Source organism: Pan troglodytes, chromosome 12 (genome assembly GCF_028858775.2).
Source record: "Pan troglodytes isolate AG18354 chromosome 12, NHGRI_mPanTro3-v2.0_pri, whole genome shotgun sequence".
Classification (NCBI taxonomy): Eukaryota; Metazoa; Chordata; class Mammalia; order Primates; family Hominidae; genus Pan; species Pan troglodytes.
In genome coordinates, this window is record NC_072410.2 from 78,895,455 (window position 1) to 78,921,326 (window position 25,872).

The 25,872-nt window shown below is 45.3% G+C and overlaps 3 protein-coding genes across 20 annotated transcripts in view; 1 reads left to right on the forward strand and 2 right to left on the reverse strand.

The window, feature by feature from the left end:
- The window catches only part of ABCG8 (ATP binding cassette subfamily G member 8), a 53,379-nt gene extending 46,605 nt beyond the window's left edge, over positions 1–6,774 (reverse strand). For all 3 annotated transcript variants that reach the window (XR_008546232.1, XM_016948441.4, XM_016948440.4), the window contains exon 1: positions 6,173–6,774. Coding sequence is in view for 2 of the 3 variants with exons in the window: in XM_016948441.4 (XP_016803930.2) it covers positions 6,173–6,247 (75 nt within the window). In the remaining variant the exon portion in view is untranslated. The remainder of the gene's footprint in view (positions 1–6,172) is intronic.
- On the forward strand, positions 47–25,562 carry ABCG5 (ATP binding cassette subfamily G member 5). 2 transcript variants are annotated; one of them, XM_016948442.3, is made up of 13 exons: positions 47–360; positions 942–1,063; positions 6,751–6,887; positions 6,966–7,064; positions 10,712–10,844; positions 12,312–12,451; positions 13,822–13,951; positions 14,408–14,621; positions 14,722–14,927; positions 15,502–15,640; positions 18,327–18,512; positions 23,816–23,928; positions 25,092–25,562. In XM_016948442.3, exons 1-13 carry the CDS (start codon positions 218–220, stop codon positions 25,283–25,285), a joined length of 1,956 nt encoding a protein of 651 aa, XP_016803931.2. In that variant the 5' UTR covers positions 47–217; the 3' UTR covers positions 25,286–25,562. The 2 variants fall into 2 exon arrangements, with proteins under 2 accessions (XP_016803931.2, XP_016803932.2); XM_016948443.4 differs by lacking the exons at positions 12,312–12,451; positions 13,822–13,951.
- Positions 9,470–25,872, reverse strand: part of DYNC2LI1 (dynein cytoplasmic 2 light intermediate chain 1) — a 54,916-nt gene continuing 38,513 nt past the window's right edge. For 13 of the 15 annotated variants that reach the window (XR_010149551.1, XM_016948447.4, XM_016948445.4 and 10 more), the window contains one exon: positions 9,470–11,445. Coding sequence is in view for 10 of the 15 variants with exons in the window: in XM_016948447.4 (XP_016803936.1) it covers positions 11,333–11,445 (113 nt within the window). In the remaining 5 variants the exon portion in view is untranslated. Of the gene's footprint in view, positions 11,446–14,667; positions 14,686–25,872 lie in introns of those variants that run through there. The other 2 variants (XM_009442402.5, XM_016948446.4) reach the window with 2 other exon arrangements.

Consider the following 25,872-nt stretch of genomic DNA (forward strand, 5'->3'; position numbering starts at 1 on the left):
CAAATGTGTGTGTTCTGCCCACTGTCAAGATAAGGACGTGCTGGCTAAAGGTACATCAGATAATGGTCTCCGTGGCCAAGTCCCAGTCCTGCTGTCCCAAGGGACTCCGGGGTCAGGTGGAGCAGGCAGGGCAGTCTGCCACGGGCTCCCCAACTGAAGCCACTCTGGGGAGGGTCAGGCCACCAGAAAATTTGCCCAGCTTTGCTGCCTGTTGGCTATGGGTGACCTCTCATCTTTGACCCCCGGAGGGTCCATGGGTCTCCAAGTAAACAGAGGCTCCCAGAGCTCCCTGGAGGGGGCTCCTGCCACCGCCCCGGAGCCTCACAGCTTGGGCATCCTCCATGCCTCCTACAGCGTCAGGTAAGGCAGAGCCCTTGCTGCTGCTGCTCCCCCAGGAGTGCGGGGCCCGGCGCTCACCCCTCTGCTGCCTTTCTTCACTCTTTAAGTGCCAGTCTGGGCACTTCGGGCTCCCTCTTTAGTGGATCGGGTGGAGAGAGGAGAGGGAGAAAGGCTGTGCTGGGAAACATGGAGCGACAGTGAATGGCCCCTCCCCCTGCCCAGGGAAGGGCCTGGGCATAAACAAAGTGGCAGCAGTGCCCTGCCTACCCAGTGTCTACGGCCTGCCCTCTGTGGATGGGAATGGGGGTACTGGGAATGCAAGGAGTCTTGAAACCTGGTGAAAGAATGCAGGGACAGCCACCTCGCAGCCAAATGGACAGGACATTCAGAGCAACTCCAGCACAGGCCCCCTCCCTACGTGGCAGACAGCCTCAGTCGCTATCTGCCAGGTTCTACAGAGGAGGGCGCAGAGACTGAAACACGTTAGGAGCCTGTCCGGAGACTACTGGGGTGGGGCACAGGTAGGATCAATGCTGGGGACCTGGGTGTGGCCCCTTCCAGGGCCCCAAGCTGCCTTTGCCTTCCTGGGGTTTCCTTTAAAGCCACCGCGTGAGGCCCTGGTGGGACATCACATCTTGCCAGCAGCAGTGGACCAGGCAGATCCTCAAAGATGTCTCCTTGTACGTGGAGAGCGGGCAGATCATGTGCATCCTAGGAAGCTCAGGTAAGCTTGGGAAGGAGGATTCTAAAAAGGATTTGGCTTGAGTTAAACTCCACATTGAAGAAACAGATTAAGTTGTAGCAAGAAAGCCACAGGTTTGAGATTAGAATGAATTCTATTGATATCTGACTGTGAATGGAACTGCTACCAATGTGAAATCTTTAGAAAGATCCTTGAAAGAGTATAAAATTCTGCCTAACATGTACGTGAATTCATATTTCAAAATATAAAAAGCCCCCACAGTTCCATGGCATATAACGGTACTCAGGAAACACAATTTCCCCTATCTGTACACTGCCTAGAGACAGGAAAAGGATTAAATAAGCACAAAAATGACCATTAAGCCCCTATCTTTGATTCCAGTGGTGCTTTTTTATGATGGTATATTTTGGACCTACAATCAAGAATAGAGAATAGGCTGGTCACAGTGGCTTATGACTGTAATCCCAGCAGCTTGGGAGGCTGAGGTGGGAGGATTGCTTGAGCCCAGGAGTTCGAGAGCAACCTAAGCAACAGAGTGGGACCCCATCTCTACAAAAACATACAAAAGTTAGCCAGGCATGGTGGTGCATGTCTGCGGTCCCAGCTACTTGGGAGGCTGAGGTGGGAGGATTGCTTGAGCCCGGGAGGTTAAGACTTCAGTGAGCTGAGATAGTGCCACTGCACTCTAGCCTGGGCAACAGAGCAAGACCCTGTCTCAAAAAAAAAAAAAAAAAAAAAGACTGGAGAATAATGTTTAAAAGTTCATGTATTAACATCAGGCCTTATCAGATCTTATCTGGTCGTTTTTCTTTTCTTTTTTTTCTTTTTTGAGACAGAGTCTCACTCTGTCACTTAGGCTGGAGTGCAGTGGTGCGATCTTGGCTCACTGCATCCTTAACCTCCTGAGCTGAAGTGATCTTCCCACCTCAGCTGGGACTACAGGTGCACACCACCATGTCCGGCTAATTTATTTTTATTTTTATCTTTTTTTGTAGAGACAGCGTTCTTGCTATGTTTCCCAGACTCTTTTTCTTTTTTAAGGAATTAAACATTACAAATTGCACTGAGGTCATCCACTGCCCGTTCTCCACATCATCCTTCTCATCCTCTTTCCCAGGGTAGCTGCATTTGAGCCTACAGTCGGTGTTTGTGCCCCTGCATCAGCCAGTCATTGCCCCAGAGAGTCTAGCCTTTGGTGAGACAGCTCCTTGTGGCCGAGGGCAATTCCCTGGGAGGGTCCTTGTGGTGAATCTTCTGCAGCTGACGTTCTCAGCAGCTGGGGGATGGCTGCATTGGCCCTGAAGAGGGGATCTGTGTGGCACACCACAGTGTCTGCCACACTGGATTACCATGTACATTTTAAGGTTAAAAGCTTCTGACAAATTGGCTCCACAGAAGCCTCTTGATTGAGCTATTGCTTGCAAATTGTTGACATTCACTGCCACTCTCTACTTGTGTTATTCTCTTCAGTGGAGATGGGGACTCCATTGAAGTCTATGACCAAATGTAGGCATGGTCAGCCTCCTTAGACCCAGGGAATTGAATCCATGGCTATTCACCTGCTACAGCAGGTGCACAACCAGATGCCAACAGTAGTGTTGTTAAGAGGAATTCCCAGGCCGGGCACGGTGGCTCATGCCTGTAATCCCAGCACTTTGGGAGGCAGAGGCGGGCGGATCACCTGAGGTCAGGAATTCGAGACCAGCCTGGCCAACATGGCAAAACCCGTCTCTACTAAAAATGCAAAAAAAAATTAGCCAGGCCTGGTGGCAGGTGCCTGTAATCCCAGCTACTCGGGAGGCTGAGGCAGGAGAATCGCTTGAACCCGGCAGGCGGAGGTTGTAGTGAGCCAAGATTGTGCCACTGCACTCTAGCCTGGGCAGCAGTGAGACTCCATCTTAAAAAAAAAAAGAGGAATTCCCAGACTGTCTCAGTCCACTCAGGCTGCTACAACAAAATACCACAGATTGGGTGGCTTATAAAAAGCAGAAATTTTTTTCTCACAGTTCTAGGGGCTGGGAAGTCCAAGATCAAGGGGTCAACAGATTCAGTGTCTGGTGAGGGAGACTTCCTCCTAGACAGCCATTTTCTCACCCTAACCTTGCATGGCAGAAGTGGGGAGGGGTCTCTGAGGCATTCATCCGAATTGTAAGAGCTCTCCAAAACCTAATCATCTCCCAATATCATCTCCTTGCATGCCCCACGTCATAATATCATAATCTTGGGTGTGAACATTTCAACATATGAAATTTAGGGAGACTATAACACTGACCAAACATTGAGACTATAGCACTGACTAAAGCTGTTACACTTTTCAAAGACTTTGTCAGTTCTTATTTCCATTTTTAACCAATATCTAGCTATACACATGTACCGTAACATCCAGGGTCATTCTCAGCTTCCTTTTGATAAATACAGTGTGCTTCTTTAAAAAGAAAAAAAACTGCCTCTTCTCCTTTAACAAATTTTCACCTAGGGTGGCATTTAGCACCCTTCTCAGAAGTGTGTCCCACTTCTAAGAACAACAAGAAATGGAACCCCCCATCTCAGAAGTGCACCCCAAAGGCCAATGTTGTGTTTCATGCACATACAGCAGGACAGCGGGAGGGGCTCTTGATTGGGGTGGGGGAGTGGGCTGATTTCTGATGAGATGCCTAATCACGGCTTTGGGACAATGCCTACCCTTTATACTAAATGAATCCACAGTGGGCTGCAAGTTCTACAAGGGCAGGGACTGTATTCTACTGTATCCTTATCACCTAGAACAGGGTCGGTCACGTAGTGGGTGCTTAATAAATATTTGTTGAATAAAGGAGTAAAATAATTTTATGAATTACTCCATAGTATTGCATAAAATGACAATTTCATTGGTGTCTTATCTCAAGCAGTATTATCTATCAAATCTTCATTAGCGAGGCAAAAGATGATGACATATATGTTCAAAGTCTCACTAGAGTATAGTCTAAAGCAAGCCTGCACAGAGCCATCCGACTCCAGGGGAACTCCAACTTATTTGAATTGTTATTTGCTGTTGAGGAGGGCGTAGACTCTGGGTTGGATGCTTCTTTGCAGATTATTTAGTTGCAAATGTCATAGTTTTATTGCCCTTTAGGGCATTCACCTTGTGATCCATCCGCCTTGGCCTCCCAAAGTGCTGGGATGACAGGCATGAACCACCACGCCCAGCCTCTCATATCCTCTTTTGAATGAGCTTTGTCATCTTGCTGGTTCCCTCATTAATGAGTTAACAAATACTTGACACATTTTTTTAAAAAACTAAATTCATTATTATAAAAAAAAAAAGTATCCCAAAATTTAGTGGCTTAAAACAACACCATTCATGATCTCTCAGAATGTCTATGGATCAGAACTCTGGAAGTGACTTGGTTGGGTAGTTCTGTCTTGGGATCCCTCCCAGAGAAGTATACACTGGATTTGGCAACAATAAAGTGGCTTTAATATCCCTGGGGAGGCCAGTTTTGATGAAGTGGTGGGGCTGGGACCCAGGCTGCAGGATATTTGCAGCTTCTGCCAGAGTTCAGATTGGATCCAAAAAATGTAAAGCCAGGATGGCTCTGGTTAGAAGAACCACACGACTGGGAAATTACAGGGCACATTTTGAAAGACAATCCCAATGAAGTCACATTTTGTTTCTTTATAATGGGTTTTCCTCTCTTTCCCCACTCTGACCACCTCCTGAACACGCAGGGGCTAATTCTGAGTTTTGTCAATGATGCATTAGAAAAGAAGACAACTGCTAAGGGAGTTGATTCATCTTTGTACCTCTCACAGCAACAAGCAAGTTTCTTTAAAATATTTCAACAAGGGCCAGGTGCGGTCGCTCACACCTGTAATCCCAGCACCTTGGGAGGCCGAGGCGGGCGGATCACCTGCGGTCAGGAGTTCAAGACCAGCCTGGCCAACGTGGTGAAACCCCGTCTCTACAAAAATACAAAAATTAGCCAGGTGTGGTGGCACACGCCTGTAATTCCAGCTATTTGGGAGACTGAGGCAAGATAATTGTTTGAACCTGGGAGACAGCGGTTGCAGTGAGCTGAGATCTTGCCACTGTACTCCAGCCTGGGCAATAGAGTGAGACTCCATCTCAATAAATAAATAAATAAAGGGCTGGGCCCGGTGGCTCACGCCTGTAATCCCAGCACTTTGGGAGGTTGAGGCGGGCAGAATACGAGGTCAGGAGATTGTGACCATCCTGGCTAATGCAGTGAAACCCCATCTCTACTAAAAATACAAAAAAAATTAGTTGGGCATGGTGGCAGGCGCCTGCAGTCCCAGCTACTCAGGAGGCTGAGGCAGGATAATGGCATGAACCTGGGAGGTGGAGGTTGCAGTGAGCTGAGACTGCGCCACTGCACTCCAGCCTGGGCAACAGAGCGATACTCCGTCTCAATAATAATAATAATAATATTTCAACAAAAGATCTCTTTGGCTCTGCGCAAGCCATCTCATCAGTAGATTTCTCTTGCTATCTTCCCAGATAGTTCAGAACTTCCCGCCTATTTCTCTGTTATGAGTCCCAACTTCTCAGCCTCCTTGGATAGGAAAGGCCTGGGAGGGCTATTCTGTCTCCATGAACTCTGGGCCTATGGTAAACTTGTGTCCAATATGACTGAGGGGCCATCAGGTTCTTGTCCTAAAGGCATCACCTAACCTTTAACCTTAGAAAAAAGCAGTGGCTCACGCCTGTAATCCCAGCACTTTGGGAGGCTGAGGCGGGAGGATCACCTGAGGTCAGGAGGTCGAGACCAGCCTGGCCAACATGGTGAAACCTCAACTCTACTAAAAATACGAAAATTAGCCGGGTGTGGTGGTGCATGCCTGTAATCCCAGCTACTCAGGAGGCTGAGGCAGGAGAATGGCTTGAACCTGAGAGGCGGAGGTTGCAGTGGGCTGAGATTGTGCCACTGCACTCCAGCCTGGGTGACAGAGTGACACTCAGTCTCACTCAAGAAAAAAGCAAACCAAGGGAAGCATCATCCCCCAGTCACCTCCAGCAGGCAGTTAGTTCACCACAACCCCTCTGTGGGAACTTCCTAGTGACATCCAGATAGGCTATGCCCCAGGCTCTAGTGCAGGCTGTGGCCAACTTGGTCTTACTAAAGGACTTACCAAGCCAGTGCTTCTCAAACTCGACTGAAGCAGAGCTGACTCAGCAGGTCTTGGGTGCGGCTTGGGGCTCTGCATTTCTGGCAAGCTCTCAGGGGTTGCTGATGCTGCTTGCTTTGTGAGCAAGGCTCTAGACAATGTCACCTACATCCAGGTACAACCAGACCACCCCAGGGGGGCACAAAAAGAAATCCGTCCTAGGATCCAAACGTTTCCAACAGTCTTGGCTTTCCTCTTATTCTGATACCTATAAGTATTTTGTTTTTCAATCCAAAACAGTTTTAAAGGCAAATAAACAAGCAAAGAAAGCACGTTCTGTCTTGACCCAGATGAGAGAAATGGCATGTCCCCTCTCACTCAGGGGACAATCCAGAGACTCACTTGCGCGTGAGACTGCTGCACGCACAGTGCGCGTTCCACAGGGCAGGGCCTGTATCCTGCTGTGTCCTTAACACCTAGAACAGGGTCCGTCATGTAGCACTCATGGCCCGCGGGGTCATGCCTGCACAGAGGGTCTCGGGAAGCTCCTCCAAGGCCGGCACAGAGTGGTTCCTCTAGGGCCTTCTGTTGTCGCCCCGCAGGCTCCGGGAAAACCACGCTGCTGGACGCCATGTCCGGGAGGCTGAGGCGCGCGGGGACCTTCCTGGGGGAGGTGTATGTGAACGGCCGGGCGCTGCGCCGGGAGCAGTTCCAGGACTGCTTCTCCTACGTCCTGCAGGTGGGCGCGTCCCCCACACCCCTGGCCCCCCGCCCGCCCCGGGGGCTTGGGCTACACTGACGCCCGAGTCTCCTGCAGAGCGACACCCTGCTGAGCAGCCTCACCGTGCGCGAGACGCTGCACTACACCGCGCTGCTGGCCATCCGCCGCGACAATCCCGGCTCCTTCCAGAAGAAGGTGGGTGCAGCCCCCCGCTCACAGAGGGCAAACTGAGTACCTTTGCACCCCCCGCTGCCCTCCTCTCTTCGCCTACGCTTGCCCATTCCTTCCCTTTGCTCGTCACTCCTTCACTCTAGAGCGCGCCCTGCGTCCTGCACCGTGCACCCTGTGCTGCCCCTAGTCACATGTGCCTTTGGAGACTTGAAATGTCAATAGTCCAGACTGAAACGTGCTCTGAGTGCAAAATACACATCAGATTTCAGACTCTTAGTCTGAGAAAAACAGAACGTGAAAAAGCCCATTAAGAATTTTTAGGTCGGGCAGGGTGGCTCATACCGGTAATCCCAGCACTTTGGAAGGCCAAGATGGGAGGATTGCTTGAGTCTAGAAGTTTGAGACCAGCCTGGGCAACATAGCGAGACTCAGTCTCTACAAAAAATACAAAAATTAGTTGGGCGTGGTGATGTGCGCCTGCACTCCCAGCTGCTAAGGAGGCTGAGGCGGGAGGATCTCTTGAACCCAGGAGGTCGAGGCTGCAGCGAGCCATGATTGCACCATTGCACTCCAGCCTGAAGGACAAAAAGAGACTCTGTCTCTCCCAACCAAATAAATAAATAAATTTCAAAGAGTATTGATTACAGGTTGAAATGGTATTTTTGGCTGTAAATAATATGTTATTAAAATTAATTTCACCTGTTTCTTTTTACTTTTCAAAATTTGGCTACTAAAATTTCACTTCTGTCTGTGGCTTGCATTACCCTTCTCTGGGACCATGCTGTTCTACAAGTTCCCTGTTTGAACAGACATAGTTATTTTTGCCACTGATTTTTCTCAGCTTGCTTGGAGCCATCTTGAATGTGCCTCATCCAAACTGGACTGAGTTAATGAAGGAAGAAACTATTGAATTGTCAGCTCCTTCTAGGTTCCAATCTCTTTCTTAATTGTCTCCAGTTTGGAAGTAGCCACAGGTAAACCCACCGGGTACCTTACCTGGAAACTGCTTCATTTCTCTCTAGACTGGGAAGGCCCACAAGCACCCAGGGAACCAATGACAGGTGGACATGCCTCCTTCAAGGGGCACAGCTCCCTGGGAGCAGGAGAACTCCCGATGGCAGAGTTCTCTCCAATTGAGAGTCATTTCTGAGCAAATCCAGCCCACAGCGTGTAAAATCCTGATAAGTAATTCAGTGGGAAGGAAGTGCTGATGATAATAAAGGAGATAGCATGGCAGATCTGCTTCTGTCCTTGGAAGAACCTGGAAATAAAGCATGGCCAATGTGAGCAGGCTATGTCTGCGGGGCTGTTGGCTAAGGCTCAGGCTTCCTGGACCACTTCAGAGAGCCCAGAGAGTCCTCTCAATCCTGGCCCTGCCATTTGCTAATGGCATTATCTTGGGCAAGTTACGGAACTTTGTTTTCTCCTCTATAAAAAATACAATAAGAATGCATTTCTCCTGGGTTTGATGTGAAGAATACATCAGATTACGTGAAAGCACAGAGCATGGAGGGTTGGACTTGCTCATCCCAATAGTCCTTCCAAGGACTCTGAATTCCATTTCCAAAATTTGTTTCCAAAATGTGGGAGAGCATTCCTGCTGGGGTGTGAAACCTCTGAGACAAATTAAGTAAATGTCTTCTCTGTCCATCTCTTCCAAGCCAGGAGGGGCAAGCTTACTCCTTACGATGTTACAGAGATGAGAAGGAGGCTCGGGAATCTACCCTGGCTGGTCAGCACAGAAATCTCACTGTGTCAAGCAAAGCTTAATTCTAGGATCCTTCTACCCTGATGGCAAGAGAAGACCTTTCTTTTGTTCCAGAATATATTTATATCTAGTTTATTTATGCATTTTTACCTTCTCATTATTCCTTTGTACCTATTTCAGATATGTCCATTCTTTGGGTGGGTCAAAGTTGCATCTATGCCGTCAACCCCACTCCCTGACTCCTCTTGAATGTTGGTCCACAAGTCATTCCCTCTTCTTCTGCAATCTAGCTTATTGTTTTTTAATGCAATGGTTTTGTTTCCATTTTCATCACGCGGCCTTATTAGGGGTGTCTGGAAACAAAACTCATTACCATATGAGTATCTTCTGTCTCTTTCTGCTTTCCCCCTGGGGTTTCTGCAGATAGAGGTAATCAGTACAGGGGGACAGAAACAGATTTGTGAACAGGTCTCTGGAGAGGAGATAAGCTGAGGAAGGAAAGACAGTGAGGGAGGAAAAAAGCCAAGCTTCTTGATTAGAGATTCAGTAAAGAATTTTTTTTAGTCGTTATTGTTTTGGGAGAGTTGAGAATGAGGAGGGAAAACGGTTTCAGGGAGTTACAGGCTTTAAGTAGAGCGAAGAGAACTGGAAGAAAGGGAATTTTAAATGTGGCTGGGGGTTATAAATTGGGTCCCCATTAAAGTCCTTAAAGAAATTCAAGTAAAGATTGGAATTATTTTTAATTACTTCTGAAGGCTGGATTATATGTCTTTGATGTGAAATCACACTGAGATTGTACCACATGGGACCCCAGCACTTATTTGGGTTATATAGTGGGAAACAGGTTTAGTTCGAATCAGGTTGGATTTTTGTAAACACATAAAGCATTTATGATAATAAAGTTTCAAAACCCAAACACTTATAAAAGTAAGCGATATTGTAATCATGAATTTGGGGGATTTTTCTGTATGGGCTGCAGTGACTATGGCTCCTGCAAATAGGAGTTTAATGAAGCATCTGTTGTTTCCTGGTTAATTTTCCTGAAGCAAGTGTAAGCAGTTTGTGTTCTAGGGAATCTTATTTTATTTGTTTATTTATTTATTATTATTTTTTTGAGTCGGAGTCTCGCTCTGTCACCCAGGTTGGAGTGCAGTGGTGCCATCTTGCCTCACTGCAACCTTGGCCTCCCGGGTTCAAGCAATTCTCCTGCCTTAGCCTCCCGAGTAGCTGGGATTACCGGTGCCCGCCACCACTCCCAGCTCATTTCTGTATTTTTAGAACAGACAGGGTTTCACCATGTTGGCTAGGCTAGTCTCGAACTCCTGACCTCAAGTGATCCACCCACCTCGACCTCCCAAAGTGCTGGGATTACAGGCATAAGCCGCCATGCCAGGCCCATTTTATTTTATTTTATTTTAGAGACAGGGTCTTGCTCTGTCACCTAGGCTGGAGTGCAGTGGTGCCATCACGGCTAACTGTGGTCTCAACGTCCTGGGATCAAGCGATCCTCCTGCCTAAGCATCCCGAGTAGCTGGGACTACAGGCACGTGCCAGCATACCCAGCTAATTTATTGTTTTTTTCTTTTTTCTTTTTTTTTTTTTTTTTGTAGAGACAGGGTCTCTCTTTGTTGCCCAAGCTGGTCTCAAACTCCTGGCCTCAAGCAATTCTCCCTCCTCAGCCTTCCAAAGTGTTGGGATTACAGGCATGAGCCACTGCACCCAGCCTCTGGGGACGTTTTAAAAAATTCATATTATTTATTTAAATCTGACACATGTATTACGATTTAAGCCGAATTGGATCATATTATTATCAAAGACATGCTTTCCCCAGGGTGTGGTGAGTCTGGAAGTGGCCCTTGGATTCTTGGGGGGTGTGCTGCCTCTTTCATGTCCTCCCCAGCCCATGAATTGAAATAGCAGCCACAGCGACTCCCAGCCTTCCTGTAATTTGTGTCTCCTGCAGGTGGAGGCCGTCATGGCAGAGCTGAGTCTGAGCCATGTGGCAGACCGACTGATTGGCAACTACAGCTTGGGGGGCATTTCCACTGGTGAGCGGCGCCGGGTCTCCATCGCAGCCCAGCTGCTCCAGGATCCTAGTAAGTGGCACCCAGAACTGTTACTAGCTGCTGTCTGGGCATCTTCTGTGTGTCTGCAGATACTTTGGGCCCCTTCTTCACAGTCCTCATTTGGAAAGGGGTTTGTGTACAACTGAAATCACAGGTTTTTCAAACTGAGGACCCAGTTTTTTCGGAAATGCTGTATAGTTCATTTCCTGATGCGATTCCATCATCCAAACAAAACAGCTCCTGGACCCGGAAGCGTTGCATTGGTGTTGAAGTGTTCCATTGGGGTTTTCCTTATTCAAATATGGAGCCTTGCCCTGCCAATCATTTCTTCTCACCAGGGCAATACCACTGTGTGGGCTGGGGAAAGCCAATGAGTTTTGATATGACCACAGGTGTTCATGAAATGGCAGGAATTAAAATAGGAATTTGAATGATAAACTCAAAAGTGTATATGTTGTGGGGAAGGGAGTATCAAAACAGAGTAGTCAATCCTCTGCCAGGTTTGGTCATTTTCCCCATCACCTGGGGAAACCTCGCCACTCATGCAGCTGGAGAGGACAAACTGCATCTGGATCCTTTCTTTGCACTGTGGTAGACCAGGACGGCCTGTTCTTCAGATGGTGCTTGGTCACTAGAAGGCAAATAAGAGAGATGTTTTTAACAGCTCTTGTCACTTTTTTTTTTTTTTTTTTGAGACAGAGTTTCGCTCTTGTTGCCCAGGCTGGAGTGCAGTGGTGCGATCTTGGCTCACTGCAACCTCCACCACCCAGGTTGAAGCGATTCTCCTGCCTCAGCCTCCTGAGTAGCTGGGATTACAGGCGCCTGCCACCACACCCGGCTAATTTTTGTTCTTTTAGTAGAGACAGGGTTTCACCATGTTGGCCAGGGTGGTCTCGAACTCCTGACCTCAGGTGATCCGCCTGCCTTGGCCTCCCAAAGTGTTGGCATTACAGGCGTGAGCCACCGCGCCCGGCCCCCTTGTCACTTTTTAGGAAGAAATAAGTTACTTTAAACCCTCTAAAGAACCCAAATGTCTGCCACACTTCAGGCCTTGTTTTATTCGTCAGATTTTTTTCTTTTCTGTGCAAAGACCCTGCTGGTGTTGGAAAGTGTTACAGACATGAAATGGGGTTGTCTTTTTGACCAGCCTTCTCTCAGTCTTGTTTTAAAACAACTTGATGCCAGCCTGCCAGCCCTTGTTCCCTGACAGGGTGCCCTGAGCAGAGCCCAGATGGCCCGTAAGAGGCCTGAGCTCCTTACTCCCTGTGCCCTGGAGGATTTGAGCCCCACATGTGCTCCAGAGCTCGGAACTAGGCCCTTCCACATCAGGTCCTTTCTCCTGAGCTCAGGCTGAAAGCCAGTTTACATGTTTACTTCCCACCGCACACTGTTTGAATGGGGTACAAACTCAATAAGGAACAGTTCAGAACTCTGAGTTTTAAGCACAGAGCCTGGGCTTTGCACTGCCTTAGAAGTCTGGCCCTTCTTTGCTGGCAGAGGTCATGCTGTTTGATGAGCCAACCACAGGCCTGGACTGCATGACTGCTAATCAGATTGTTGTCCTCCTGGTCGAACTGGCTCGCAGGAACCGAATTGTGGTTCTCACCATTCACCAGCCCCGTTCTGAGCTTTTTCAGGTAAGAGGTTCAACTCGTAAAGGCCGGGTCTATGGTATGTTGAGCTGGGAATCGCAGGGGCAGGGGCAAGATTTGTACCAGTGGCCAGGCACAGTGGCTCACACTTGTAATTCCAGCACTTTGGGAGGCTGAGGCAGGAGGAGCACTTGAGGCCAGGAGTTTGAGTCCATCCTGAGCAATAAAGTGGGACTCCCCATCTCTAAAAAAAAAGAAAGAAAGAAAGAAAGAAAGAAAAAGAAAAATTAGCCAGGCATGGTGGTGCATATCTGTGGTCCCAGCTACTTGGGAGGCTGAGGTGAGAGGATCGCTTGAGCCCAGCAGGTCAAGGCTGCAGGGAGTCATGATCATGCCATTGCACTCTAGCCTGGGTGACAGAGGAAGACCTCATCTCAAACAAACAAACAAACAAAAAACCGTTAGTGCTAGAGAATTGGAGCCAACAGCTCCTGAGAGGGGAAGAGCAAAGGATGAAAACTCACTTCTTTCAGCACCTACCATGTTCCAAATACTTTCTGTACATAGCTCATTTCATCTGCACAACACTCCTATGAGGTGTGTTTCAGTGTATTCACCTTACAGAGGAAAAGAGTGAAACTTAGCAATGATTCAAAATTGATAGTTGGGCGTGGTGGTGTGCGCCTGTAATCCCAGCTATCCGGGAAGCTGAGGCAGGAGAATCGCTTGAACCCAGGAGGTTGCAGAGAGCTGGGATTGTGCCACTGCACTCCAGCCTGGGTGACAGAGTGAGATTCGGTCTCAAAAACAACAACATCAACAACAATAACAACAAAACAACAACAAATTAAGCCAAGATCACACAGTTATTAATAGTAAAAAGCTAGCATTAGCCTTTCACAGCCAAGTTGGCTTCAAAGGCTGTGTTTTTCCACGAAATCATACCGATTTCCTTCCAAAAAAACTCACTTTCTCCGCCCAGTATCCCTTTAGTTAGCTATTATTTGCTTTTTACAGAGGAGGAGCTGAGATTTAAAATGAAAACAAAAAAACAAACTAAGACCCACCCCTGCTCGCCCGAGGTCACTCACTTGGCTTGGCTGGGACTTACGCCCAGGTCCAGTCATGCTTGTCTATCCCAGATGTGAAGCTGAGCCTCAGGATGGGAGGCAGCATGACCCGCAGTGGTAGCCTAGGCTCACAAGGGTAGGGATGCATTTCGAATGTCTCCAAGAACACTGATGCAGGGCCAAGGTCATCGAAGGACTGACTGCTTATGGGAAATGCATTTCCCATAAGGACTTGGTGACCATAAGGAATACCTGACCTTGGCCCTGCATCAGTGTTCCCAGAGACATTCAAAGTGCATCGCTACCCTTGTGATCACACACTAACTACGTCTGTTGTCTGGTCAGCTCTTTGACAAAATTGCCATCCTGAGCTTCGGAGAGCTGATTTTCTGTGGCACACCAGCGGAAATGCTTGATTTCTTCAATGACTGCGGTTACCCTTGTCCTGAACATTCAAACCCTTTTGACTTCTATAGTAAGTTTTTCTTTCACATTCCCCATCATGAATGTTTTTTAAACTTTCTCATCTCAGACTTCTGCCTGGATGACACCAGTCTAGTGGATTTGATTTTTGCTTTTGTTTTTGTGTTTTATACTCTTCAAGGAATCAATTTGGCCGGGTCAATGAACTTGCCAGAGATGACTATCAGAATGAGGTCAGGGATCTCTCTCAAACAAACTGGCGCACTGCTACTACTTTATCAGAGCATAATTAGCTGAGCTTCTGAATTCTCCCAGACAATCCCAATGGGATCCTCAAGGCCCTGCTGGGATGCCTTAAAGTATTCTGATTTTATAGGTGGGCATTAACCACAAATTTTATCTTGATGGGATGAGGTATTATGGCCAGTACTCCTGTACCAATTGTATATCCATGTACATACATGCATTTAAAAACACATGGGTGACATCTTTTGGGAAAAACTTTTAGTGGACCTGACGTCAGTGGATACCCAAAGCAAGGAACGGGAAATAGAAACCTCCAAGAGAGTCCAGATGATAGAATCTGCCTACAAGAAATCAGCAATTTGTCATAAAACTTTGAAGAATATTGAAAGAATGAAACACCTGAAAACGTTACCAATGGTTCCTTTCAAAACCAAAGATTCTCCTGGAGTTTTCTCTAAACTGGGTGTTCTCCTGAGGTAAGAGGCTCACAAATGTGAGCAATGCCCGTTGGAGGTCTTTAGCCATCCCCCAGTAACAATTCTGAAAAGGAATTAAAACAGGGTTGTTTGTTTTCAGGAGAGTGACAAGAAACTTGGTGAGAAATAAGCTGGCAGTGATTATGCGTCTCCTTCAGAATCTGATCATGGGTTTGTTCCTCCTTTTCTTCGTTCTGCGGGTCCGAAGCAATGTGCTAAAGGGTGCTATCCAGGACCGAGTAGGTCTCCTTTACCAGTTTGTGGGCGCCACCCCGTACACAGGCATGCTGAACGCTGTGAATCTGTGTAAGTGCCCACGTGCTGGAGGTGCACCTCTTTCTCCCTAAATACCTCCCTTCTCCAGCTGTAACCTTACAAAAGTCTACCATTATAAGGGTTTTTCTCTGAGCTAAACCCAGCCCTCTCCAGGTTCCCTCTCTGGGGAAAGGCAACTATTGAGTTACCAACACGTTAATATGAATGAGCTCACCAGGTGGATCTCTCTGAGGGCTAAGGATCCAGGGAAACATGAAGTGATAATGTACTGGTGGGGAGAGTTTGAGGAGTTTTTCAAAAGATCATTCCTCCTATCTCATCTTGGCCATCTCAGATGCACAGCCCATGGGGGGCTCAGCGACCAGGCCAACTTTGTACCGTTAGCTTCTTTTGCAATTGTATTGCAATTCTGGTAGAGTGTAGATTTCCAGCGTGGGGATTTATTGTCCTGTGGATGGCAGGTCCCCTCCTTCTATGACTAGGGAACCCCCCTAGCTGGTCCTCACCATCCAGCCCTGACAGACCTCACATTCAGCTTGGGCTAGCCCTCCCTTTTTCAGCTGGGTGGTGACTGACTGTTCTGAAACCTGCCTTCCATCCCCAGTTCCCGTGCTGCGAGCTGTCAGCGACCAGGAGAGTCAGGACGGCCTCTACCAGAAGTGGCAGATGATGCTGGCCTATGCACTGCACGTCCTCCCCTTCAGCGTTGTTGCCACCATGATTTTCAGCAGTGTGTGCTACTGGTGAGGGGTTGTTCAGTTCACCCAGGGCCGGGCTCCCATGGAGTCATGGAGCTAGTGGGACTCGTGCAGGGAGAGCTCCAGGGTGAAGTTCTCTGCTCTGGAGGATCTACACTTTGCCCATCAGTGTCTAGTGCAATGTCGTATCTTCCAGGACATTAATTTTATTGTAAATAGCCCAACTGTGGGTTGCAGGAGACCTGAGAACAAACCAACAAGATGACATGTGCCTGGGAATGACCTGTCCCACATTCACGGCAGGGCCTGGGCCAGAGAAGAGAGGACTCTGAAGTAGCTAGGACCCAGGTGCATGGGGGGCCTGGGGGAGGGGAGAAAGCAGCCTGAATGTAAAACCTTAAAACAGACACATTCAGAGGGTGGGAAGAGGACAGCAACCAACAGAGGAGGCAGAGGGTGATCAGGGAGGTAGAAAGAGAAGCAGGATTGGGCAGCATCAGAGAGGATGAGGAAGGAGAGAGTTTCAAGGAAGTGTCATAAACACTTCAATATTGCAGGGGTTAAAGGAGGTGAAGCATAAGGGGAGAAGGCCATTGCAATTTTCCAAAAAAGAGCTTCGGTAGAGTCATGGGGGTGCAAGTCAGGTTTACAAGAAGGGAAGGTGTAAGATGGAGGAAGCAGATTGTTTTGAGAAACTTGGTGTTACAGGGTAGGATGAAGAGGGGCAGTTACTTAAATGATGATCAAGTTCAAAAAATGGTTATTTTAGGATGTGGTAAATAAGACCATCAAAAAACATCAGATTGAGAGATGAAAATGCAGCCAAAATTTGGATAAGTCAAAGAGGAAGTTTCCAGAGTAGACCAAGGTAGGGATAGGGGAATCAGAATAACATGGGATCAAGGATGCAAGCAGCTAGGGTCACAGTTTCAAAGATGGGGTGTGGGAAGAGAGGGGGAGAGAGAGAGAATGAAAAATAGAGATGATGAAGATATCAAGAAATTCATAAAATGGGAGGTGAATTCAGCTGCTGAGCACTGGGGAGAGAGATTGAAATTGGGAAGGGGGAAATTTTAAAGTAGAGGTTTATATCAGTCATCATAGGACATGCTATTAGAATTCAAGACACAACAAGGAAATCTTAGGGGTCCAGGGGCCAGCTGAGGCAAAGTGGCAGAGGGGATCCAGTTAGTGCGGCAATAGGCATTGTCCAGCACACCTTCCATTGCTTAAGGGAGAATAGGGTCCCCAGATGTGGGAACTGATAAGGCAAAGAATGGCAGAAGGGGTCCAGCATCTGCAGCAGTGAGGGCACTGGGGAAGTGAGAGGCAGGAGGCTGTGATCAGAGAGGGTGTCCTCAGACTCTGAAATCCTGGGAGCGAAACCATTTTGATTAATATTTAAGTCCAAGACATGGTGAGTGATGCAGATTAGGTAGCTGGAGCCATTGGAATTGAGATTCGCTAATTAGGAACCACTGATGTGGATGGCTCATCAAGAAGGTTAAAGAGCTTGAGGAAAATGATAGGGGAGAGGAGCAAAAAGAATGACTCTGGTCCAGATGCTATAAAATCATCAAAGGCAAGAGGATGTTTTAAACATCACAGAAGACAACAATGAGGAACGGCATTGATAACATAAGCAAACTTCATGATTTGTACAGAGGAAAAGTAGATGGCCTTGAAGAGTAAGTGGTAAGGAGGGGCGAGTATAAGACATGCCAACATTTTTTGCTTACTCTACAAATGGGATAAAGAGCAGCCATGCCTAATGGTCATTGAAGATACGCTATCACCAGGGAAATGTAATTTGGAGAAAGGAATATAAGAGGAAAGGTGCATGGATATAGGGTGGTTTGTTTACAAGAAAATGAAGGTCAGGCCAGGCATGGTAGCTCATGCCTGTAATCCTAGCACTTTGGGAGGCTGAGATGGGCAAATCACTTGAGGCCAGGAGTTCAAGACCAGCCTGGCCAATATGGCAAAACCCCATCTCTACTAAATACAAAAAAATTAGCTGGGTGTGGTGGTGCGCACCTGTAATCCCAGCTACTTGGGAGGCTGAGGCAGGAGAATCACTGGAACCTGGGAAGCAGAGGTTGCAATGAGCCAAGATCACGCCACTGCACTCCAGTCTGATCAACAGAGTGCAACTCCGTCTCAAAAAAGAAAACGAAGGTCAAATCAGTGGAAGGGGTTGGTAGAATAAAAGACAAGAATGGAATGGAGTAGGGCTGGGGAGGGCTAACCTGATCGAGGACAAAAGAAGTGAGGGGTTTTCACGTAGGCAATAATCCCATATAACAGAGATGAGGTTCAGGGAAGGGGGTGCTGGGAAGCGGGTTGGGTGAGCCCTTTAACGTTAGGTAGGTGTGGTGTTGGCTAGGCAGAACATGGTTATTTATGAAGATGCCTGTAGAGTTCAACAAGCCTGCTTACTGCAGTTAGTTGTGACCATTGTCTAAGTAATTTAATGTTTTCCTATGAGAGCTGAAGGAGCTGTGAAAGGGAAAAGGTGGCTCCCAATGAGTTGCAGCCAATGGGAACAATTTGATGTAATAAATAGTCTCATGTTGACTCCTTTCCAAAACGGCCTTTCAAAGGGGAGTGTGGCTTGCCCTGCAAACTTCTCCCACCCACTCACCACCAAGGATTTATTCATAGAGGCAAGTGCAGTATTTTTCTTAAATGATAGCCCTTGGAGAGGAAACTAAAGCTTATGCTTTTCTAGGACGCTGGGCTTACATCCTGAGGTTGCCAGATTTGGATATTTTTCTGCTGCTCTCTTGGCCCCCCACTTAATTGGTGAATTTCTAACTCTTGTGCTACTTGGTATCGTCCAAAATCCAAATATAGTCAACAGTGTAGTGGCTCTGCTGTCCATTGCGGGGGTGCTTGTTGGATCTGGATTCCTCAGGTAAGATATCATAATTCAAAAAATTTAGATTGGGATAACCTGTTATTAATGATCACCTAATAATGACTGAAGTAAAGGAATACCAGAGAACTGATAGTGGTTATGGATATTACCTTATAGTCTAGAGCATTTATACTGCTCGTTAATCATTGCCTTAGACCTTGAACTGTTCATTTGTTCAATAAAATGTCTTTTTTATCGGGAATCAGGAACTAACAAGTTTATGTTATGATATGATTCACATATAATAAACCATTATACCAAGAGAAGAAAACCAGCCCGGATGTTCCAGGAAAAACTCACAGCCCACGTGATAGGCTAAATAAATTGCATGCATTAGCTCATTTCTGACCTGGTACTGTTGAGTGTGTACTGCAGTTCTCAATTCCCAGTTATTCTTAGGAATTAAGACTAGTCAGACAAAAAAAAAAAGCCTGCAGGATAAAAGACTGCTCCAAAGAGTATCAAGGCTTAAAGGATATGCACCAAATGATAGCAGTAATTATCTCTATCTCTAAAATCAATATCAATAGTGATATTGATTTTAATTTTTTTCTTCATATTTCTGTATTTTATCAATGTTCTGTAATGGACAAGTATCATTTTATAACCAGGAAAAAATGTATCCACACACATTTTTAAAAAGCAGCAGCAAAAAGGGCAGAAAATTTTAAAAGGCTAAAAATGATCCCAGGCAGGTGGTGTGAGTGGGATCTAGTAAGTAATCTCTGGGTCCCCAAGGAAACATGAAGGCTGTTTCTTTGACTTAAAAATGTAAAAATCAAGTCAAAAAGCAAAAGCATTACTGAGCATCTACTATATAAAATTATATGTGTGTTTAATTATTTAACTCTCAGAGCAATCCATTTTCAGATAAGAAAATGAAGCTCAGACTTGACTTTGCTCAAGTCACACCACTATGAAGGCTGTGCCGCACGTGACTTCGTGGAGAGAGGCTGACCTATGAGTCAGAAACTTCCTCTACCACTTGCCAGTCTCTTTTCTATCTAAATTAGTTTCCTCATTTATAAAAAAGAGATCACTATTTCAGCCCCACCTGCCTCAAGGGATCATGAGAAGGAAAGGAAATAATCAATATGAAAACACATTATAAATTGTAGTGAGTTATACGAAGTGAGATATTATAAAGCAAAGTGAATTAGGCTTTGATAAATCAAGGAGGATATTTTTTCACACGAAGACCATTATATTGTATTTGTCCATGTTGCTTAAGTGGATTGTTAATATTTATGAAAAATGCAGAAATCAAATCACACCAAGAGTACAGAATCAAGCCAGCAATGTACAGAGCCAACCTTGGGCAGCATTTCCTCTTTTATATTATTTGAATCATTGTTTCAGTTAATCTGGTGCCATTTCATGTACAGATGATCCCCGACTTATGATTTTTTGAGAAAGTGATACTCGTTCTGTAGAAACCGTATTTTGTTTTTGTTTTTGTTTTTTTGAAACAGAGTTTCACTCTGCCGCCCAGGCTGAAGTGCAATGGCGCGATCTCAGCTCACTGCAACCTCTGCCTCCTGGGTTCAAGTGATTCTTGTGCCTCAGTCTCCTGAATAGCTGGGATTACAGGTGTGCGCCACCATGCTCGGCTAATTTTTGTATTTTTAGTAGAGATGGGGTTTCGCCATGTTGGCCAGGCTAGTCTCGACCTCAAGTGATTCGCCCACCTCGGCCTCCCAAAGTGCTAGGATTACAGGTGTGAGCCACCGCAGCCAACCTAGAAACTGTATTTTGAGTAGCCATACAATCATCCTGTTTTTTACTTTCAGAACAGGATTCAATAAATTACATTAAATATTCAACAATTTATTATAAAATAGGCTTTGTGTTAGATGATTTTTCCCAACTGTAGGTTAACGTTAAGCTTTCTGAGCACATTTAAGGTAGACCAGGCTAAGCTGTAATGTTTGGTGGGCTAGGTGTCTTACATGTGTTTTTTTGTTTGTTTGTTTGTTTTGAGAGGGAATCGCGCTCTGTCACCCAGGCTGGAATGCAGTGGCACGATCTCGGCTCACTGTAACCTCCGCCTCCCATGTTCAAGCGATTTTCCTGCCTCAGCCTCCCGAGTAGCTGGGATTACAGGTGCCTGCCATTACGCCTGGCTAATTTTTGTATTTTTAGTAGAGACGTGGTTTCACCATTTTGGCCAGGTTGGTCTCAAACTCCTGACCTCAGGTGATCTGCCTGCCTCAGCCTCCCAAAGTGCTGGGATTATAGACGTGAGCCACCGCGTCTGGCCTTAAATGCATTTTTAACTTAGAATATTTTCAACTTATGATGGGTTTATCTGGAAGTAACCCCATCATAGGAAGCATTTGTATTGGGTTTTTAGGAAAAGGAGGTTAGTTGCTCTTTATTTTTATTTTTGTTTGTTTCTTGACACAGAGTCTCACTCACTCTGTCACCCAGGCTGGAATGCAATGGCACGATCTCGGCTCACTGCAACCTCCGTCTCTCAGGTTCAAGCAATTCTCCTGCCTTAGCCTCCTGAATAGCTGGGATTACAGGTGTGCACCACCACGCCCAGCTAATTTTTGTATTTTTGGTAGAGATGAGGTTTCACCAAGTTGGTCAGGCTGGTCTCAAACTCCTGACTTCAAGTGATTTCCCTGCCTCGGCCTCCCAAGGTGCTGGGATTACAGGCGTGAGCCACTATACCTGGTGGTTAATTGCTCTTAAAAGGTAGGCAGTTGCAAAGAATACTAAATGTTCTCAGATTAGTTGCAAAATCTTAACAACCCAAGGCTTCACATGAATTCCACTTCCATGGCTGAAAATTAAAACTCCACTCTTAAAGGCCACATCAACCTGCTAGTCATTCCATTTACCCATTTTTCTCCCCAGTCATCATCTTTCTGGGTGAACTGCCTAAGGCATTTGTGCTGTTGGCTCCCTTCTCTTTTAAACACAAAGGAAATTAGCTTTGCTATGTTTTCTGCTTACAAAATCATGCAAGTTCTTGGGGGAAGAAATGCTCACAATATAAATATGGATGCAGAAGAAAGTAAAAGTTTCCTGAAGTATCAGAGCCCAGAGTTAAATTTTGTTGTAGTTCTTGCTAGAATTTTATATAATTTTTAACAAAGATGAAATCATCCTGTTGTATAAGATATAAAATATGCATACATTTTTTTCCCATTTAACAACATAATATGAATTAGGTGGGTGTGGTGTCACGTGCCTGTAATTTCAGCTACTCAGGAGGCTGAGGCAGGAGAATCACCTGAACCTGGGAGGCGGAGGCTGCAGTGAGCCAAAATCACGCCACTGCACCCCAGCCTAGGTGACAGATCAAGACTCCGTTCAAAAAATAAAAAAGACAAAGCACAAACCAACCTAATGTGGACAATGTCATGTCAATACATCCAGATCTATGGTTCCTCCCGCTGCTTCTCCTTCTGTCTGTGCCTTTCACTGATCCATTTCTCTCTCTCTGCCACCTGCACAAAGTCTGTTGGTTGTTCCCAAGGCTAGAGGCACACTCTCTTTGAAGGCCCCTTTTGTTTTCTCTCTCAGCCTATCACACACTACTTCCTGTCACGGTCTTCCTTTGCAGTAATAGATTATCCACCCCTTGAAGGCAGCAGCTGTGTCTCATTCATCATTTTAGACCTTCTCAGCAGCCAGCCCAATTAGGCCTTGGACCAATTAGGCCTGCAAACATTATTTGTTGAGTGAATAAGTGAATGACTCTGTCTTTGAACTGTATACACACTGCATCACTCACCAAATCATGTTGGTTTTCTTTTCTGATATCAAACCATAGGTGCATGTGGAACATTTTGTGTTTGACTCTGTGTGGTACAGGGAGAAACAAAGGTTCACAGTTCCTACCTCAGAAAGATAGCACCCTAGCCACTAGGCAGCCAACCTCTCATGGCCATCATCCTACTCCAGGCCTTTGTCATCTCATAGTTGAACTTTTTTTGTAGTCTGGTCCTTTTTTTGTTTTTTTTTTTTTCTTTTCCTGTTCTTACTCTGCCCTCATTCTGGCCATCCTTCTTGCTGGAGTCACGTTAATTTTCTCAGAATGCTGATTTCAACGTGACCTGTCTCATTCATGGTCATTCAACCTCAACTCACAGCAAGGCCCTGAAATGGCTGTTTCTGGCTATTGTTCCGAGCTCCCCTCCCACTGTTCCTTCACATCCTGTCTTCCAGTCTTTCTGGTCCAGTCAGTCCCATATGCAGCCCTTGGCATACCTATACTCATACCATTTCTGCCTTCCTAGAATTTCCATCCTCTTCCCCTAATTCCTTCCCAGAGTCCCACGTATCCTTTTCAATTAGCAACCTCTCAATGTGGTTAATTCAATGTTGCGCCTTAGGAAACTGAAAGTTTGAGGACACCTTGCAAATAGGTGAAACCATAAATACTAAATACAAGAACATCATGGATGTGTGGTACACATTTTTTTATACTTTCTTGGCACAAATAGTTCACTACTGTGTATTTTTATAGTTTTAAGGATATATTCTATATCTCCAACTACATTATGAGTTCTTTAGGGATAGGATACATCTTTTGAAGTTCTCAAGCTCCTAGAACTAGTGCCTTGCAAACAGAAAGAATTTTATATCTTTTGATTGACAGAAAATATACAGTGGACTAAGAAGACCACAGTGTCAGCACACAGTTTCACCTGAAATAGATTGGAGAGGAGACATATTTCATTTTCACAATGAATGTTGGCTCGGTCTCTCCTTCCTTTTTCCTTTGTATTCTAGGTTAGTTCTAACTTTCTACATTGGTACCTTCAACTTTCTGTTTAATCACAAATCTCCTCCAATTGGTATGTGTTAGGTCTGTATTTTCTTGTACGTTTATATCAGTAGTGCTTACCAAAATAAGTAGACAGTAATCGTCTACTTGAGAGAACTGTTAAATTAAGGTCTTCACTATAACAGGCCACCAAGCTGTGCCTAAAAATGACAAAGTGCTATGCTTACTGACTTGGAAGGATGTCTGAGACATATGTTTGGCAGAAAAAGAGTAAGTTAGGAAAGAGCATGAAGAGTTTAATTCCATTTATATAAAACTTTTAAACACACATGTTATATGTATTACCAAAATGTTAACAATAGTTATTTCTAGGCAACGGTATTTCTTTATATTGTTCAATGTTGTTTGAAGGTTTTTTTATAGTGAGCATCATTTTTATAATAAGGAGATAGAAAACTATATTCCTGTTGGAAAATATAAGGATTGCCTTTCTTTTCATTTGGTAGGACTATTGCCAGAGCCTACTGAATTTCATTTTTGTTTTCTTTTTCTTAAGAAACATACAAGAAATGCCCATTCCTTTTAAAATCATCAGTTATTTTACATTCCAAAAATATTGCAGTGAGATTCTTGTAGTCAATGAGTTCTACGGACTGAATTTCACTTGTGGTAAGTATTCTATTTGGGGATATTATTTTTGCATATTACTCTGAGGAAGCAATTTCTTGGAGGAAATGTATTTTTGAAATAAAAACTGTGTTTTATAATAATTCAATTTAAAACTCTGTTTTGAAATACAGTCCAACATTTTCTCTGATTTTTAAGATGAAAGAAAATAAGCAGTAGTCAAGTTAGTCTCCTGTCAAAGGTCAATAGGTAAGGGACACTTGGATGTTGTTAGAAAATGACAGACCTTATGTACACTGAGGTAAACTCCAGTATATTCTGGATAGACTCAGTTCCTGTATCTACTGAACACATTCAAGCAGGCTGAAGTGGCTTCTTGTTCCCCAAAATGTACATCGTACATAGCTAAATAAAGCTACTTTTGGCAAAAGTCTATTCCTCAATCCCACCAGACGGAAGTAGAACCAGGACAAGGACCTCATGGCCATTAGAAATCTCAGGGTGGCCAGGCGCAGTGGCTCACGCCTGTAATCCCAGCACTTTGGGAGGCCGAGGTTGGATCACTTGAGGTCAAGAGTTCGAGACCAGCCTGGCCGACATGGCAAAAACCTGTCTCTACTAAAAATACAAAAATTAGCCAAGCATGGTGGTGCGTGCCTGTAAATCCCAGCTACACAGGAGGCTGAAGCATGAGAATCACTTGAATCCGGGAGGCTGAGGTTGCAGTGAGCCCAGATCGAGCCACTGCACTCCAGCCTGGGCGGCAGAGTGAAACTGTGTCTCAAAAAAAAAAAACAAAAAAACAAACAAAAAAAAACCCAAAAAAACCCCAAAAAAAAACAACCAAAAAAATCTCAGGGCCACTCCAAAGACAACCAAAGAATATGGCTGAATTTAGTAGTGTTTTAAATAATTTTAAGTGATAATGTCAGTAACTTTAGGATAGCCTGTGCTAAGGGATCATGATTTTTATCACAAATATGGTAATGAGTCTATACCCAAAACAGACACAAAAGCATGTCCATCTTCAAATGAAGCCAAAGGCCAGAACTGCTCACTCTTGCTTCATCAAATTCTAAACTCTGGGCTTGCTAAAGTGTCCTGTATTTTTCATTAAGGGTACTTAGCAAGCACTTGGTAAATACTTGTTGATTAAATTACCTGAGATAAACCACACCTGACACTGTCAATCTTTTCCTTGACAGGCAGCTCAAATGTTTCTGTGACAACTAATCCAATGTGTGCCTTCACTCAAGGAATTCAATTCATTGAGAAAACCTGCCCAGGTGCAACATCTAGATTCACAATGAACTTTCTGATTTTGTATTCATTTATTCCAGCTCTTGTCATCCTAGGAATAGTTGTTTTCAAAATAAGGGATCATCTCATTAGCAGGTAGTGAAAGCCATGGCTGGGAAAATGGAAGTGAAGCTGCCGACTGTGCATGACTGCTCTGAACGTCTGAAATGAGAGTGCCATGTATTTCTTTCTTGATAGGACATCTCAAGTCTTTTAACCATTAAGACTCCATTTGTGCCTCTTGGATCCAAGCAGGCCTTGAATGCAATGGAAGTGGTTTATAGTCCCTTGCTCTTACAACTTGCAGGGACATGTGGTATTTGGAAATTGTGACTGAGCGGACCCAAGAATGTAAATAATAATCATTCATAAACCTATGGGAGACTCGTGTGACTATTTTTTTTCCTTGTTCTAGGCACAGAAAAAAATAGGTCAGCTTAAAAATATGTTTACATTGGATAAAGGATTAGGCAAAAATAAAAGGTTTCAAGGATTCCCGACCGTAAGTGACAGAGAAAAAGAGTTGTGGGTTTAGATGAAGCAAGGTTATCATGCAGAATTGGGTAAGAATGCTTCTGTTCCTGGAAGACCCAGAGTTAAATGCAGATGTCCACACGAGGGGTCGGAGTTACCTGATCACATCGAGAGAGTGCTGGGCAGATGGATGGTGAGCACCACTGCTACAGA